The sequence below is a fragment of the Belonocnema kinseyi genome, chromosome 6 (genome assembly GCF_010883055.1).
Source record: "Belonocnema kinseyi isolate 2016_QV_RU_SX_M_011 chromosome 6, B_treatae_v1, whole genome shotgun sequence".
NCBI classification, from domain to species: domain Eukaryota; kingdom Metazoa; phylum Arthropoda; class Insecta; order Hymenoptera; family Cynipidae; genus Belonocnema; species Belonocnema kinseyi.
This window is the reverse complement of record NC_046662.1, coordinates 61,172,201-61,190,733: the sequence shown is the minus strand read 5'-3', so window position 1 is coordinate 61,190,733 and position 18,533 is coordinate 61,172,201. Positions and strand designations below refer to the sequence as shown.

The 18,533-nt window shown below is 27.4% G+C and overlaps 1 protein-coding gene across 1 annotated transcript in view; it reads right to left on the bottom strand.

Annotated features, from left to right (window-relative positions):
- Positions 1–6,950: 6,950 nt before the first annotated feature.
- The window catches only part of LOC117174629 (dolichyl-diphosphooligosaccharide--protein glycosyltransferase subunit 2), a 35,836-nt gene continuing 24,253 nt past the window's right edge, over positions 6,951–18,533 (bottom strand). The window contains exons 9-11 of the mRNA XM_033363888.1: positions 16,582–16,791; positions 11,607–11,778; positions 6,951–7,785 (exon numbers count right to left, since the gene is read on the bottom strand). Coding sequence (XP_033219779.1) covers positions 7,640–7,785; positions 11,607–11,778; positions 16,582–16,791 — 528 coding nt within the window. The 3' untranslated portion in view covers positions 6,951–7,639. The remainder of the gene's footprint in view (positions 7,786–11,606; positions 11,779–16,581; positions 16,792–18,533) is intronic.

Genomic DNA, 18,533 nt, shown 5'->3' with positions numbered 1-18,533 from the left:
TTTTTCACTTTAAAATATTTGGTGAAATATTTCTAACTATTCAATAATTATTCTTTTTCCCAATTAAAAAAATTTTTTATTGAATATTTTAGAATGAAACAATATTTTATAAAAAATACATTATTATGAAGTTATTTTTAAATTGAAAATAATTTATGTATCTTAAATGAGAAGCTGACAGATTTATTTGAGAAATTATTTAATTAAATATGCAAGTATTCAAGACTGCATGAATGAATGACGTCATAATTGAAAAGGATCAAAATTCAACTGATGATTTAAAAAACTGTTGAAAATAAACTTGGAGAACTTTTTTTTGTCTCTAAAAATTTGTAAAATTCGAGGTCAAAAAATAAATTCACTGTCATTTCAGGTTTTTTCAGATTTCCCGGGCCAGAGGCTACCCTGAATAGTAAATAGGGAACATTTCATCTTAAACTCAAACGATATCTTCATTAAAAAATATCTGGCGTAGAAATAAAAAAAATTATATAAACGCTGTATTTTATAAAACTCTTCAGTAGAAAAATGAAAAACTAATCAAGCACTGTATTTTCATAAACAATATTGAACATTTCATATTGATATGAAACTATACTTTTATTTTTTGAACTCTTTCATAAAAAGATTTTAAAAAACAAATAAAAACTATACCTTCTTAATTTATTTATTCAAATTTAAATTTTTTAACTTAATTAATCCTTCAATTAATTGATTGATTCGTTTATTCCAATTAATCATCTGTTATTGTATTAAGGCTACTGTTGCTAATGAATTACTAATTTATTCCAACATCTGACATTGATAATTCTTATTATTTTTTTATAAAATAAAGGACCCCGCACTAACTGTATGGAAAAATGGCTTTCGGTGGATTTAGCTGAAACTTTGTAATTTTTAAGATTATAAGTGCCGGATGAAATGTCCGTAAAAAAAATCCAAAAAAATGGACAGTTTTAGCGCTATGCGGCGCTAAGCGCTCAAGATCAGTGAATAAAACGAATTACAACAGATTTTGTTACAAACGCGATGTCAACATAGAAATCACGGTTCAGATCGTGGTCTGTCTTATTTTTGCCTACACCGTTGACTCATATAGCGCGCTTTTCAAATCGATCAAATGCTAAGCGCCCAAGATTTTAACTTGACTAATTAATCACTTCTTTAAAGACAGAAATGGTACCCAAAGTAACATTAGTAACTAGTGCGCACATTCCGATAATAAGTGTATCCTTCGCAAGAGGGCCGAACGCTAAGCACCCATGATCAGCGAACAGAACCAGTCCCAGTAGCTTTTGCGAAATATTAAACTATTTCTGGCTCTTGATTCGGGTTCGCTTGTTCACCTCTATTAGCAGCATCTAGAATCCTTTGTAACAAGGAAGCTTGAGGATACTTTACATGTTGCTGGTGACGTGCATAACCCAGGAACCATAAAACGCTTGCAATATGTGCGCAAGTGCCAAGAGTTCTGGCTTCTGACTTACATGTGCAGTAATAACCGAGAAGCGTTTCGTTATTGCCTGGTCCTATGTCATCGATCTCATTGAACGCTATCCACAGCTGGTACCTTGTCACATTTCGGAAACGAGAAAATACTCGTACTCTGATCAAACCAGGTTCATTAAGTCGCGTATCTAGTTGAAACTCCTCATCTTCTTCTCGTTGCAGCTTGTCTTGAACGTAAGATGGGGCAAGTTCTACTTAATACACGCCAATTGTTATGTCGCGTTTTTCTTCCAATGTGAGGCGAGGAAATTGTGGTACTTGAAGTTCATGCAGGCGATTCCAATTTGCATTTCTGTAGCGCATATTGTCCACTTCTACGCGCGCTTGCACAATATTTGGCTCACGAGCTCTCGCTATATATTCTCTTGCAAGCTCTGCTGTAACGCCTTGCATCTCGATAACAGGATGGTATCGATTAATTATGGCACCAGCAATACGATAGAAGTCTCTTAGATTGTGTACATGAGCCATCGGAATGGTTTTCTCGAAGAACTTGAAAATGGACTTTATGTAGCCATTTCTGGATTCCACTATCCATCTAGATTTCGTTATTAGCCGAGCTTCGTTTGCTTCTTCCGTTACCAACTGACTCTGTCCTTGTTGGAGAAATGGTGGTATCTTGAACACAATTCCTAAGCGTTCTAAAAGTGGTTGGGCATCTCTATATCCACGGTCCTCTATAAAAATATCACCAATGTCGAAAAATTCTCTCATACCTTCCACATCTCTTTCAAATTCGTTAATGAGTATTTGTGCGTCATTGTTTCGCGAGTCAGAAAAATATGGTCCTTGTATTTCAAGTATGTATCCGTCTGGAGCAACAATGAGAGCAGCTTTTACCAAGTGGCGTCCTTTATGTTTGCAGAATGATTGTCGAAGTACGCGAAAGTTACTGCTCTTCTGCATGTAAGCATAAGTTCCATCGATGATAGCAATAGCTCTGGGAATTTCTGGTTGTGAATTATAAAGTTCATTGGCGAATGATGTCACGTGTCTTTCAATGAATTTCTCTCTGCTTATCGCATTAAATCCAATGTTACCAGGCACAAATCGCTGCATTAAAGACTCTCTTACAGTAGAAATAGCCATGCTTGTAGCTTGCCGGCTCGAATACTGAAAAATCACTTTCAGAAATTCATCAGCGATAGCTTCAAACTCTTCATCAGTGAAACTATCCTCATTATTAAACGCCGCGGCCGCATGAACATTTGCTTTGTTACGAAGTTGCTGCAAAAACAGAAGTAACTGCTGTCCCGGAATCCTATACGGTCTATTAATCGCGTGTAGTCCAGGAAGCATGGGGCCTAAGATGAAACCATGTTCATCCAAATGATTTAAGCATGCTCTCGTTTCTTCTGGAATGAAAATGTCCATGACAATAAAAGCGTCAACTCTACATTCAATTGAAAGCCTTGGAGTATTAACATCAGCATTACAGAACATGCACATTTGCCTGCCTGTTTGTGTAAGAACATTCAGTCTTAAACAGCCTGGGTCACGTTGGAGCTCCTCTATCTCATTGCGAATCGATTGATTGCAATTGAAACATAACCTACTCTCATCGGCGACTTCAAGTGGTGGTCTTCAAAGTTGAAGGCGTCTAAAAATTGCAATGTTTTGCCTATCAGGATTATTATTTCCATCAATTCGAGCCATTTGTCCTGGTTAATAGACTGTATCGCTCACATAGCAATTAACTCGAACTCTGAATGCCATTTTTTAAACCATAAGAGAAACAAGTTTGTATGGTCTTGAAGGACAGAGGAATGTATTAGTAAAACGAAAGAAAAATTCAAAAACAACAAAATAAAACAAATAAACACAAGAAACTAAACACAAAAAGGGAATAAGAAATATAACACAATTAATACAGAAGGGAACAGATAGGAATTTTTTTTCCTAAGCTTTTTTCCTAATATATAAAGGGTGGACACGCTGGGGCTTACATACATGGTGAGTTGAATGCTACCCGAATTGCAGAGCAGCAGGGGAGAAACCATTATACAGGGGTATTTTCATATTTCGAGCCTTTAAAGTTGCATTCGGATCGGCCATTCGGCCAAGGCCGTGCATCCTCGGATCAAGTTCATGATAGTTTCCATGGTTGCGTTCGAAACTTCAAGCGGTTATGTTCAGATTCACCTGTTTTCCCTAATCGCTGTCAGTAAATGTAGGCAGTGTTAATTTAAAGTTTATGCATGTAATATTTCATTCACTTTATTTAAAACATATCCTGTGTATTCATAACATACCCTTTTTATGCAGTAAAAATAAGCGTTAAACACCATTCACTCTTCGCTCACTGGAAGCATAGAATATTATTACTATTTTATAGTATTTGTCACTCAGCAGACATTCCATAATGTTATTGGCACAGAAAAAAATGACGTTTACTTCTCAGTTCAAATGTCTCACTTCATTATAAATAAACACTTTTATTATTTGTAATTACTATATAACATAACCTATATTGTTTTGACACTTGTATCCGTTTGAAGTTCCGAACGCAACCATGGAAACTATTGTAAACTTGATACGAAAATGCACGGACTTGACTGAATGGCCGATCCGAATGAAACTTTGAAGGCGCGAAATATGAAAAAACCCCTGTATAATTGCTTCTCCTCTGCTCTTGCGCAATTCGAGTAGCATTCAACTCGCCATGTGTGTAAGCCCCAGCGTGTTCACCCTGCATATATGTTTAATATAATAATAAGTTTATGCCGAGGTTTCAACTTTTTTCAAGTCATTAGGCCTACTTTCGGTTCTTTGCTCATTGTGAAGTCGTTCGCTTTTTGCTTTAAAAAGTGACAGTCGTTCATTATGCAGCATTCACTCATTATTTTCATCGACGACGGTATGTTTGTCATTGGTTTGGCTAAACATGTTACTGACCACTTCTTGATGCGTGTTTCGTATACAGGCATCGCTTGTGTCGCTAAAGCTACTAGGATTGGTTCTATTCGCTGATCATGGGCGCTTAGCGTTCCGCCCTCTGGCGAACGGTACACTGTTATTATCGATGTGCGCACTAGTTACTAATGTTACTTTGGATACCATTTCTGTCTTTAAAAAAGGAATTACTTAGTCAAGTTCAAATCTTAGGCGCTTAGCGTTTGATCGTTTAGAGAAGCGCGCAATATAACTCATTGGTTTGGCTAAACATATTACTGACTACTTTCTGATGTGTGATTCTTATAGTGACATCGCTTTTGTCGCTAAATTTACTAGGATTGGTTTTATTCGCTGATCTTGAGCGCTTAGCGTTCAACCCTCTTGCGAAGGGTGGAATGTTATTATCGGTATGTACGCACTAGTTACTAATGTTACTTTGGGTACCATTTCTGCCTTTAAAAAAGTGATGAATTAGTCAAGTTAAAATCTTGGGCGCTTAGCGTTTGATTGTTTTGAGAAGCGCGGTATATCAGTCAACGGTGTAGGCGAAAATATGACAGACCACGATCTGAACCGTGATATTAAAATGAAAAAAATGTTACTCATTTTATATTTCAAAACAATTTTCCGAACGATGTAAAAAAAATACTAATGGAAAACATGATTTAAAACTTCGCCCAATAAACTTGGTAAAGTGGAATATTAGATTTGAGTTTGAATAAAAAGTTAAATATAATCCTTTTTATATCTGAAAACGCAGTAAATAATATTTATATCAATAAAATATATAAATAGTTTTGTGTAAATTTTTTAATAATATGCAAGTTCAAACCTAATATTTGAGGGTTTAGCGAAAACTTACACTATTCGATATAATGAGAAAAATGGAATTGAAGTTGAAATAAATTTGTATTTATGAACATATAACGTAAAAATATGTGAAGAACATTAAAAATAATTTATTCAATAATTCAAATGGTTTAAAAAAAAAAACTATTTTTCAGAGAAAAAAAATATATAAATTATAATTTTATAAAACGTCCAAGATTTAAATATAACCAATGTTTTAACATCTTTGTTTTAAAGACTTAAAAGGATATAATGGTAAAAGAGAGCAATTACAGAAATTTATTTTTTTATTTTTCACTGATTATTAAATAAAATGTTTTCTAATGTAAATTTAGTTAAATTTAATTACAAATGCATTATATCCAGTATATATTCATAAGCGAGTCTTCACATGGTAATTTTAAACTTAGTATCATCTGGTACTATTCAAATTTTTCTCCAGGATTTTTTTACATTCCATTAATACTATTGTTAATTTGTTTTCGACAATAAACTTTAAGAATCATATTTTATTTTTCATTTAAATTCAAATCTAAGATATATTCCACTTTGCCAGGATTATTGTACGATCATATAAATTATATTTTGTTTTTCGTATTCATAGAAAATGATAGAAAAAGTATTTTAAAATGTTAAATGAGTAACATTGTTTTAATTTTAGGAATTTTTTCGCATGGAAATAACATCTTGTTCACTAAAAAATTGCAAAAGTGATTTAGTCCCATTGCTTTCAATGTAAAAACAGGGAGTGATGGGACAACTAGCGCCGCACTGGAGATATTAGGAACTAATCAACTTAGGACAGTTGCGGGGTCAAGTTAAAATTTGAAATATGGAGAGATGCATAGGGCTGATCCAAAGAATATCTTTGGCTGATCACAACCGATCGCTTTTCCAAGTTTAAAACAGGCATTGAAAACGAAAAAATATATTTAAAAAATAGTTTTCTCACTTTCCCCGACTGTTCTTCTTTTTAATGACCAATTAAAGATATTTCGGTAAAAATTGCACATGAAATGATGGAATTCAGAAAAGCCATGATCCTACAGTATCACTCAAATAAACTTTATTGACATTAAGTAAATGTATAAATATAACATTTTAATCACAAAAAGTACTCACCTATTACAGTTCAGCAGGACAGCTACTGTATGTTTACACGATTGACTGGTACCGGTTTTGCACGAACATGTCATTTTGTCAATAGACACGAAATATTCTACATCAGAGTCATTATTACAGTTATTCCTAATTTTTAATCTGCCAGTTATCGTATGTGGATCTTTTGCTAAGGCAATAGCTTGAAGACATAAAGCACACATGATTATCATGCCAAAATTAATCACTCGCTGACCTTCTATCATGTTCCTGGATGACGGCGTAGCTTTCGTGAACTCGCACAAAGCATCTAACAGCAGTGACAACATTTTTCACGTCCTTAATTATTAATAATACCTATTTTTTTCCGAATCCCCATCAAAACCATACTGATGTGTATACTCCGGCGGCCATGTTTTTTTAGCGACACGACCGCTCTCCGTCCCGCGGTGTTATCCCCCCCCCCCCCCCCCCCCCCCCCCCCCCCAAGAGTGAGATTAGAGTGCATATAAAAATTTCCGGAAAATTCCAGGTTCCCGTAAAAAAACTATTTTAGGAATAAAATTAGGACAAGATTTCTTAAGGTAAAAATAAATAACTTTAATTTTATAATAGATTATAATGTGTATTATGCACTTCAAAAACTGTACAGGTACAAAACAATAAAGCTCTTAACTTTTTTCATCAGTGTAACCTCGTGTAGCAGGAATGTTCCGAATTATTCTCACAGGCTAAAAAGTACAAAAATGGTGCAATACAAATATTATATTTCGCGCCAAATCCCAAAACACAAAAAAAAATTTCAATCACTCGTACGCATTTGCAAACATTTTCGAAACACATAAAATTTTAATATAATTTTGATCAAGTCAACCATTTTTATGAGGGGAAAAACCCCCAAATTTTAATAAATCGCGCCGGATCAACAACTATATTGAAATTTCAAGTAAATTATTCGATTGATAAATACAGCGAAACGAGATCTCAAGCAGTCTATAAATTGCGAAAAAAAAATCGGCCAATAGCAATATTATATTTATTTTTCACGAAAATACTCTCGCAAAAATGTATTTAAACTCAGTGATGGCTAGATCAGACTTTTTTTCAATGTAAATATTTTCTACTCTTATTCGTGCTGATGTAATCGTAATTATGATTAAAAAATTATCATTATCATCCTATTTATGTACAAGAGGGGAACGAGCGGCAATTTTCTGAGCAGTTTAAATCGCAAACTCGTTCTGTGAAATGTAAAAAACGTCGAATAGTTTACATTTCTCTTAAAAAATCAACGACACTGCTTGTGAGTCTGAGCGATTTGCGAGAGCAATTTGCTGCCTGCAAGGAATGTCACAATTCCGAGACCGAGGAGGTATCGCAGAGTTACAAACATGTTGAGCTTCAGCCAGAAAACTCCAAAGAGTACGAAAATACCTGAAAATAAATAAAATAAAAAATTGCGTAAATTCAGAAACAAGTTTACTCAATTTAAAACAAATTTTTTTGTTTTCTTTAAATCTGTCGTGAATATCGGGCTGCAAATGTAACAAATAGAAAAGTTACATCTGTGAAAAATCCAACCGTTAATTTTTGCTCGATTGAAAACAAACTGGATCAAAAAACAATCTGGCCTGTCAAGCATCGAGCACAGCATGATAAATCCATTTTTTTTATATAATCTCCAAATCTATAAAAGTTTTTCCATTTGAAGAACTTGAACACTTTTTAAATAAAAAATTTAATTACTTTCGTGTTAAAGAGTTTAAAAATCGTTAAAAAGCTTCCAAACTTTATTTCAAACTATTGACATATCTCTACAAGATTTGAGACATTTATTCAAATTTTAAATTATTGTTCAAAAATTCTAAACATTTTTTGCAATTAATCGAATTCTTCGAGGAAAAAAAATTTTTTATCCTACAAAATTAAAAATATTTCCTGAAAATCTTCCACAGATTCTTGTTTTACAATCTTGAAAATCTCTTTAAATATTCTCCTAAAATTATTTTATCAAAATAAAAATTAATTTTTCAGAATAAAAAATATTTTAATTATTCCAAATAGAAGAATTAAAATTATAACATACAAAGTTCAGTTTTGTTGTCGTTGTTTAGTTTTGAATATTTAATTTATAATTACTGATTTTACGTCAACGATAAACATTTCTAAATATTAAGAAAATGTTATTTTTCTTAACTAAAAATTTGCAAATTTTGGACTAAAACAATATTTTTAATTGAATAAAAACCTTTAATTATAAATATAATATTATTTTGAAGTAACTTTAAAATTTAAAATAGTTTATAAAGATGCAATCGTATTGTAAAATAAATTATTATTGACTATTGACTATTATTGTCTTTGTAAAATCTTTGGGGATATTTTTTAAATAATTATAAAGTCTTTGAAATCCTTGAAATTTCTTTAATCTCCGGAAAATGTTTGAAATATTTTGAAATCTTTGTGAATTCGTCTAAATAATTTAAATTGTTTAAAAATCTTCGTGGAATCTTAAAATTTTCTATAAAACATTTTTAAAATCCTTGATGTCTTTGTGAAATTTTATGAAATCTTAAAAAATATTTGTGAAAGCTTTCTTTAATCGTTGCTTGTACAACCTTTTCTGATCGTTTAAAATTGTTTAAAACTTTTGAAGAAATCTTCTGAAATCTTTTATATCTCCTGAACATTTTTAAATTCTTAAAATCTTGAAATACTTTAAATTTTTTAAATCCTTGTGAATTCGTTAAAATCTTTTCAATTATTTTAAATCTTTGTGAAATTTGGAAATTTCTACGAAATCTTTTGAAATACTTGATATTTTTGTGACGTTTTTTAAAATATTTGTAATATTTTTAAATGTCTTAAAACCTTTTAAGATTGTTTAAAGCCCTTGAAATTTTCTGAAATCTTTTATATCTTCTGAAATTTTTTTAATTCTTGAAATCCTTGAAATTTTTAAAATCTTTCGGAAATGTTTTTAATCTTTGTGAAATTTTATAAAGTTTTAAACAATGTTTGTGGAATTTCATGAAATTTTCAACAATATTTGTGAAATCCTTCTTTAATATTTGCCTGTAAAAACTTTTGTGTTCGTTTGAAATTGTTTAAAACTTTTGAATTCTTTTACATTTTCTGAATTTTTTTGAATTTTTAAAAAAATTTTTAATCTTGAAATCCTCGGAATTTTTTTAATCTTTGTGAAATGTTTTAAATTTTTGTGAATTCGTTGAAATCTTTTAAATTGTTTGAAATCTTCGTGGAATTCTGAAATTTCTATAAAATATTTTAAATCCTTGATTTCTTTGTGAAATTTTATGAAATCTTAAAAAATATTTCGAAAAATCCTTGATTTCTTTGTGAAATTTTATGAATTTTATGAAATTTTATGTAAATCTTACAAAATATTTTGAAATCCTTAATTTCTTTGTGAAATTTTATGAAATCTTAAAAAATATTTGTGAAGTAATTCGTAAATCTTTGCTTGCAATAACTGATGTGTTCGTTTGAAATTGTTTAAAACTTCTAAAATCTTTTATATCTTCGGAAATTTGTTTAATTCTTAAGGTCTTGAAATTCTTGAAATTTCTACGGAATCTTTTGAAATCCTCGATTTCATTGTGACATTTTTTTAAATCTTTGAAATAATTGTAATATTCAAAAATTTCTTGAAACCTTTTAAGATTTGTTTAAAACCCTTAAAATGATCTTAAATCTTTTGTATCTTCTGAAATTTTCTTAATAATTGAAAACTTGAAATTCTTGAAAATTTTGTGAATTCGTTGAAATCTTTAAAATTGTTTAAAATCTTTGTAAAATCTTGAAATTTTTATGGATTATTTGGAAATCCTTGATTTTTTTGTGACATTTTTTGAAATATTAAAAAATATTTGCTAAATTATCTTTAATCTTTGTTTGTAAAAACTTTTGTGTTCATTTGAAATCATGGAATTTTTTGAAATATTCTAAAATTTCTTGAAACCTTTTAAGATTGTTTAAAATCTTTAAAATGTTCCGAAATCTTTTATATCTTCTGAAATAATTTTAATTCTTGAAATTCTTGAAATCCTTGTAATTTTTTTTAATCTTTGTGAAATTTTTTAAACCTTCGTGTATTCGTTAAATTATTTTTAATTGTTTAAAATCTATATGAAATCTTGCAATTTCAATGATATCTTTTGAAATCTTTAAAATCTTCCGGAAATATATCTTTAATCTTTGTTTGTAAAAATGTTTGTGTTCGTTTGAAATCCTTTTAAATACTTGTGAAATCTATCCTTCATAATTTGTATTTATTTGAAATCACTACAATTTTTGAAACTTTTGTGAAATACTTGGAAATTTTCTTTAAAAAAGGTGACCTCTTTCAACATCTTGTAAATGTTTTGTATTTTGGTATGTATTCTTCCCAATACTTGTGAAATGTTTAAAAATATTTTTAAAATCTCGAAATTATTTAAAACCTTTGAAATGTTTTGAAATATTTGAAATCTGAGTTTAAAATATTTAAAATCTTTGAAATCTTCTGAAAGTTTTTAAATCTTTGTAGAATCTTTTAAAAATTGTAAGTTTTGTTGAAATATTTGTGAAATGTTCGAAATCTATGTAAAAAAGCTTTGAAATCGTTGTGAAATCCTCTAAAAATATTTGAAATAGTTGTAAACCTTCAAAATGTTTTGAAATCTAAAGAAAAAAAAATTTTTTATTTATTTGAAATTATTGAAATATTGAAAATATTTGTGAACTCCTTATCAATGATTTAAAATATTTGTGAAATCTTTTGTAACTATTTAAAATCATTAAAATATTTGAAAAATCTTTTAAAAATATTTCTAAATATTAAACAAATTATTTTTCATAATTAAAAAATTAAAATGGTCGATTTTAAACTTTGCTACTTTTTAGTTTTTCAAGTCTTTAAACCTGCATTTAAATTTTTTTTATGAAAAAATAACGCCTCAAGATTAAAATCCAAAACGAAAAATTAGTATGTAAAAGATTTTCGAATAACGCATTTGAAACTGAATATCATTAATTGTAATAATTCTGTTGGCGAGAATAATTTTGTGGATAAATTTCAGAGAATTTATCGCGTATTCAAATATTTTATTTTATAATATCCTGTATTTAAAGGAGAATATGAAAAAAAAGGTCTCGCTGAGATAAATTATTTTTCTCATTTTTGAGTAATTTCGAATCTAGTCGATTTTTCATGTTTTTTTTTTTTTTTACTTGAAATAACAAAAATACATTACCTCCTAAACCAACGTGGAAAATGACAGCGCTTAAAGAAAATGGGAAATTTGAAACATTGACTCCCAATTTTGCCCAGAGAATAAGTAACAAAAGAACAGGCGCTAGGCAAAGTCCGGTGAAAAGATTTGAAACTAGGGCTGGAGGTCGTTTCTCGGGCTCTCGGAACATGTGCTGAAAACAAACCAAAAAAAAAATGTCCAATATTATTACCAAATCGATTTTTTACAAATATTTTTAAAATTTGTAAGTACATTTAAAACTGTTGGTCAAATTGCATATCTAAATAAAAATATTTTTAGGAAGACGTAAGCCTACAAAGTGACCATTTTCTTTTCCAATGATATGGAAGTGATAAAAGCATTAAAAAAAAACCTCTTACCACTAACGAACATTGGGTCATCCTGTATTTTATTTATTTGTTTATTAAAATTAATATCAAACAAAAAGAGGTTTAATTGGAACAAAATTTTAAAATAAAATAAACATCCATCGATTTCCGTCAAATTTGAATGAACTTAGAGGAACTTATTTCTTATTTCTCAAATAAATAAATAAATAAATAAACTTAAGAGAATCGAGAATTCAATGAAATTCGTAAAAAAATCAAGGTGAAATCAAAAATATAAAGGAAATTGAGGGATTTTTCAATAATTTTGAAAAACGCTTAGAAAAGTCTTGAAAATTCAATTAAATTTACTGAAATCAATTGGAAATTTTAACCTAAAATATTGTAAATCCTTCAAAATCTTTTGAAACTTTGACAAGCTTTTAAAAATGCCAAGGAATAAAAAAAAATCCATTGAATTCAATAGAATTGAGATAAATTTACAAAAATTTAAGTGAATTAAAAATTATTATTTTAAATTCCAGACTTTTACAAAATCATATAACATTTATTGAAAAAAGTTGATAGCTTTCAAAAAAACCCTTAAAATCACTGAAATCCTCGGAAATCTGATAAAATCCCCTGAAATGTTTAAAAATATCTAAAAACCTTTAAGGTCCTGTAAAATCGTTCAATATTTTTCTCAAATTCAAGAAAATTCTTTATCTCAAATTTCTTTCAAATGCTTTGAAATCCCTTCAAAATAATAAAAATGAAATTAATAGTTCATTTTGACCTTTTTAAACTCCATAAATAATTTGAAATTTTATTCAATTACTTAAACTAATTTAAAAGTTAATTTGAATTTTTTCAAATAACCTAAAATATTTACAATCGTTTAAAAATCTTTTGAAATTCCTTGAAATTCTGCAAATTTCTTGAAAATATCAAGGTCTTAGAAAAAAATAACTTCAAACATTATAAATCCTATAATTATTGTACCAATTAATCCTGAGTATCAATTAAATTTTAAAAAATGTTAATCCATTGAATTCAGACAAATTGTGGAAATTGAGAAAAATTCAAGTGAATTTCAAAAAATTTCAAGGAATTCAGGATGAATTAATAATACTTGAGGGTGAATTCGAAAAAAATGGAATTACTTCTCTTGCATAAATTCTTTAAAATCCTGAAAAATTTTCTTTAACAATCTTAAAAGCTTTGAAAAAAAAATCCTTACAATCACTGAAATCTTTGGAAATCTGATAAAATCCCTTGAGAAATGTATAAAAATATCTGTAAATCTTATAGATCCTGTAAAATCGTTCCACATTTTTCGAAATTCTAGAAAATTCTTTATTCTAAAATATTGTAAACGTCTTGAAATTTCTTCAAATTATTGAAATCAAATAAAAAATTATTTCATCAAAAATCCTTTAAATTAATGACATTGATTAATAGTTCCTTGATATCTTTTTCAATTCCTAAAAATATTTAAAATCCTTCGTAAAATCCCATTAAATTGCCGAAATCAATTAAAAATTGCTTGTAATCTTTTAAAATACCATAAAATATTTTAAATCCTTTAAAATCTTTTTAAATTTTTTTAAGTTCTTGAACATGCCTAGGCGTTTGAAAAAAAATAATTTGACAAGTTCCAGAGAATTGAAAGAATTGAGGATAAATTAATAAAAATTGAATGCGAATTAACTAATTAATTTACAAAAAAAAAAATTACAAAAACATTTTCAACAAGATGAGAAAAAATAAATTATCGGAAAAACTTATTTTGAAGAATTCAAAGAAAAATTTAAATACCTTTTAATGATTTTGAAAGATTAAATTTTTTCTAAAGATCTGGAAAAATTTGAAATGATTTCGGTTTAATTTGAAAAGAATAATTTTAAGTTTTGAAGATTTCAAAAATTTTTAAGACAATTCTTCGAATTTGATTTTTTTCCTAATTAATTACAAATCAAATTGAAAAAGATTTTTAAAAGATTTTAAATTTCATAAAATTTTGAAAGAAGTTAAAAGATTGTAAAGAGAGCTTTTGATATAATAATACTTTTCATATAAAACTTTTAATATAAAAGCAAAAATTGTCCATATTATTAGGATTATAAATTTTATTAAAATTCCTAGAAACATTTAGGCGATTTTAATGCAATTTTTCTCCTGTAAAATTAAAGATTTTTTTTTTAATCTTCTAAATTCTCCTTCGACACATCTAAAATATTCAAATTTCTTTTCTAACATTCTTAAAATTCCTAGGAAATATTTGGAAGATTTTAAGGCAATTTTTTTTGTTTACGTTTTTTCCCCCAAATTTACAGTATTTCTTAAAATTTATCAAATTCCTAAATATATTTGAAAAAGGCTCGAAAATTTTTTTTAATTTTGTAAAATCATTTTTTTTCAACTTCTAGATTCTTTTTTTAAACATCTGAAGTAGTTTTAAGTCAATTTTTTAAACATTTTGAATGAATTTTCCAAATTGCAAAAAAAAACCGAGTCAGCTAAAAATATTTTTACGAATTTTAAAGGTTTAGAACAAATTAAAAATATTTTTAAACTCTGAAGCATTTCTAAAAATTTATCAAATCAAGTCCTGAGTATCTTTTAAAAAGGCTTGAGTTTTTCCGAATATTTTGTATAAAATGCTCTAAAATATATTTTTTAATCTGCTAGATTCTTCGTTGACACACCTAAAATACTTAAAAATCTTTTTTATTTTTTTTATTAATTCCTAGGAAAATTTGGAAGACATTTGGAAGACATTTGGAAGCCAATTTTTCAACATTTTGAATAATTTTTCCAAATTTCAAGAAAATTGCGAGTCAGCTAAAAATATTTTTAGGAATTTGAGCGGTTTTTGAATAGATTTAAAATATTTGAACACTTGGAGGCATTTTTGAAAATTTATCAAATCAAGCCCTAAATATTATTTTAAAAAGGCTCGAATTTTTCCGAATATTTTGTAAAATCTTGTAAAATAACTCTTTTTAAATCTTTTACATTATTTTTTGTCACATCTGAAAGTCAGAAATCTTTAACAATTTTTTTTAATTCCCCGGAAAATTTGGAAGATTTCAAGGCAATTTTTTAAAAACACTTTGAATGATTTTTCCAAATTCCAAGAAAAATTCGAATTACCTAAAAATATTTTTGGAAATTTAAGAGGTTTTGAATAGATTTAAAATATTTTAAAACTCGGAAGCATTTCTGAAAATTTATCAATCAAGTCCTGCATATTATTTTTAAAAGCCTCGAATTTTTCCGAAAATTTTATCAAATATATATTTTTTAATCTTCTAGATTCTTTGACACACCTAAAATACTCAAAATTCTTTTTTATTTTTTTGTTAATCCCTAGGAAAATTTGAAAGATTTTAAGCCAATTTTTCAACATTTTGAATAATTTTTCCAAATTTCAAGAAAGATCCGACTCAGCTAAAAATATTTTTAGGAATTTAAAAGGTTTTGAACAAATTAAAAATATTTTAAAACTCGGAAGCATTTCTGAAAATTTATCAAATCAAGTCTTAAATATTATTTTTAAAAAGCTGGAATTTTTCCGAATATTTTATAAAATCCTGTTAAATATATCTTTTTTTAAATCTTTTACATTATTTCATGACACATCTAAAATACTCAAAAATTTTGTCTAATTTTTTTTTAATTCATAGGAAAATTTAGAATATTGTAAGGCAATTAAAAAAAAAATTTTTAATGATTTTTCCAAATTTTAAGAAAAATTTGAGTCAGCTATCAGCTTTAAATGTATTAAAAATATTTTCAAGCACGTAAGCATTTCTGAAAATTTATCAAATCAAATCCTGAATAGCTTTCAAAAAGGCTCGAATTTTCCCGGATATTTTGTAAAATTCTGTAAAATAAATTTATTTTTTAAATCATCTAGATTCTGTTTTGACACATTTAAAATACTCAAATATTTTATAATTTTCTTAAAATTCATAGGAAAATTTAGAACATTGCAAGGCAATTTTTTAGTTTTTTAAAAATGATTTTTCCAAATTTTAAGAAAAATTCGAGTCAGTTATCACTTTTGAATAAATTTAAAATATTTAAAAACTCGGAAGCATTTCTGAAAATTTATCAATTCAAGTTCTAATTATTATTTCGAAAAGGCTCGATTTTTTCCAAATATTTTTATTAAATCCTGTACTATATATCTTTTTTTCCCCCTTAATTTTCTAGATTCTTCTTTGACACATCTAAAATACTCAAAAATCTTTTCTAATTGTCATAAAATTCCGAGGGAAATTTGAAAGATTTTAGGACAATTTTTAAAACATTTTAAATAATTTTTCCAAATCTCAAGAAAAATTCCAGTCAGCCAAAAATAATTTTAAGAATTTAAGAGGTTTTGAATAGATTTAAAATATTTTAAAACTCTGAAGCATTTCTGAAATTTTATCAAATCATGTCCATTAAATATTATTTTAAAAAGGCTCGTATTTTTTTTCAAACTTCTACATTCTGTTTTGATACATCTGAAATATTCAAAAAAAATTCTAATTTCCCCAAGAAAATTACAAGTTTTATATAAATTTCCCTGATTTTTGGGGTATTTTTTTTGTCTTCAAAGTCCCCTTTCTGAAAAGATGCATTATTTTATGCATTACCTTGATCTCCGGTTTTGGCTCGTAGACAGTCTTATCCTTGAAAGCTGAAGATTTCTCAGCAGCTTCGACACCCGTTGGCTCGGGGAATTTCAAACTGACTGTCGCCACATTCCACTGGAAAGAATTGCTCAAAACAGCATCACCGACGATTAATTCCACCTTGTAATCTCCACTCTGGTATCCAAAGTTCTTCGCCGCAGATCCTACAGGCTGAAATAAATCATTTATTAACCATTGGTCATCCATGAAATAAGAAAAGGAATTTCCAAAGCATAATTCTAAAGATTTTTTAAATCCCAATTTCTAAATTCTTCTAGATATAAAAAAAAATCATAATATTAATGCAAACAAAAGTGGTTTCTAAATACATTCAAGACAAGTTTTAGTTGAGTTTTCAAATAAAAAAGGTAAATTTTATACTTAAAAAATTAAATTTTTAACTAAAATGAATCTTCAACCAAAAATATCAATTTTTTTACCAAATAGTTGAATTTTCAATCAAGAAGATTAAGTTTTTACCGAAAAAGACACACCTTCAACAAAGTACAGGAATTTTTATCTAAACAAGATTTTTAACTAAAATTAGAATAGTTAAAATGTTAGAAAAATAAATGTTCAACAAAAAAAATGCATTTTCAGGAAATAGCTTTTTTTCATTAAAAAAATTATTTTTTAACCAAAAATAGAATAATTAAATTTTCAGTTACAATAATCAATTTTGAAAAAGAAGACATTTAAACCCAAAAGATAAATTTTCTACAAAAAAAAAACAGTTTTAATAAAATATATAAATTTTGAACTGAAAAAGATAAGTTTAAAAAATTGAAATACTTTAATTTGTACTAAGAAAAGTAAATGTTACACAAACAAAAAAAACTGATAGCCAACAAGTTTTTTTCTAAAAAAGGGGAGTTTTTAAGCAAACATATAAGAATTAGATTTTTAGTTAAAACAATCAATTTTCAAAAAAAAAAATTAATTCACAACAAAAATTAAATTTTAAACCCAAAAGATGAGCTTTTTCTCAAAAAAGATACAGCTTCAAAAATATATATAAATTTTAAACTAAACAATATAAATTTAGAAACAAAAACTAGAATAGTTCAATTTGCTTTTCTAACCGCAAATTTTAAACAACAAAAAAAACTAGTTTTTAGCCGAATTAATTAATTTTCAACTGAAAAGAAACGAATTTTCAGCAAAGCAAATTAATTTTCAACCAGTGTTTAAAATTTTCAACCAAAAATATGAATGTAATAGTGGAATTTTCAAACCTAAAGATGAATTTCCTATATATATTAAGAAAAAGCGAATTTTTAAACTAAACCTTTTTTTTACAACCAAAGAAATGAATTCTGAACAAAAAATAGAAATCAAATTTTTTACAAAACATGAATTTTCAACTAAAAGGATAAATTTTCTGCCAAAAATAAAATACTTAAATTTTCAGTTAGTTAAATAAATTTCCATTCGAAAAAGAAACGCATTTTCAACAAAATAGTTCAATTTTCAAACCACAGAAATTAATTTCTAACCGAAAATATTATGTATTTATAAAAAAAAGATAGTTTTTCTACGAAAAATAGAACAGTTACATTTTCAGTTTAAAAAATTTATTTTAAATAAGAAAAAACTAGTTTTTAACCAAAAATATCAATTTTCAACAAATAAGACAATTTATAACAAACTGCATTAATTTCCAACCAAATATTTCGATTTTGAAGGAATTTTTAACAAAAAAAGAAAAAAAGAATTAGTCGCCACGGAATATAAATATTCTCCCACAAATTCGAAATTTCAATAAAATACAGAAATTTTACACCAAATAATTGAATATTAAACTTGAGATAAATTTAAAACTTTCAACTGCAGTGTTTAATTTTCAAACAAAAATATAATTTTGTTTGAAAATATTAAAAAGTGGAATTTTCAAACCGAAGATGAATTTTCTA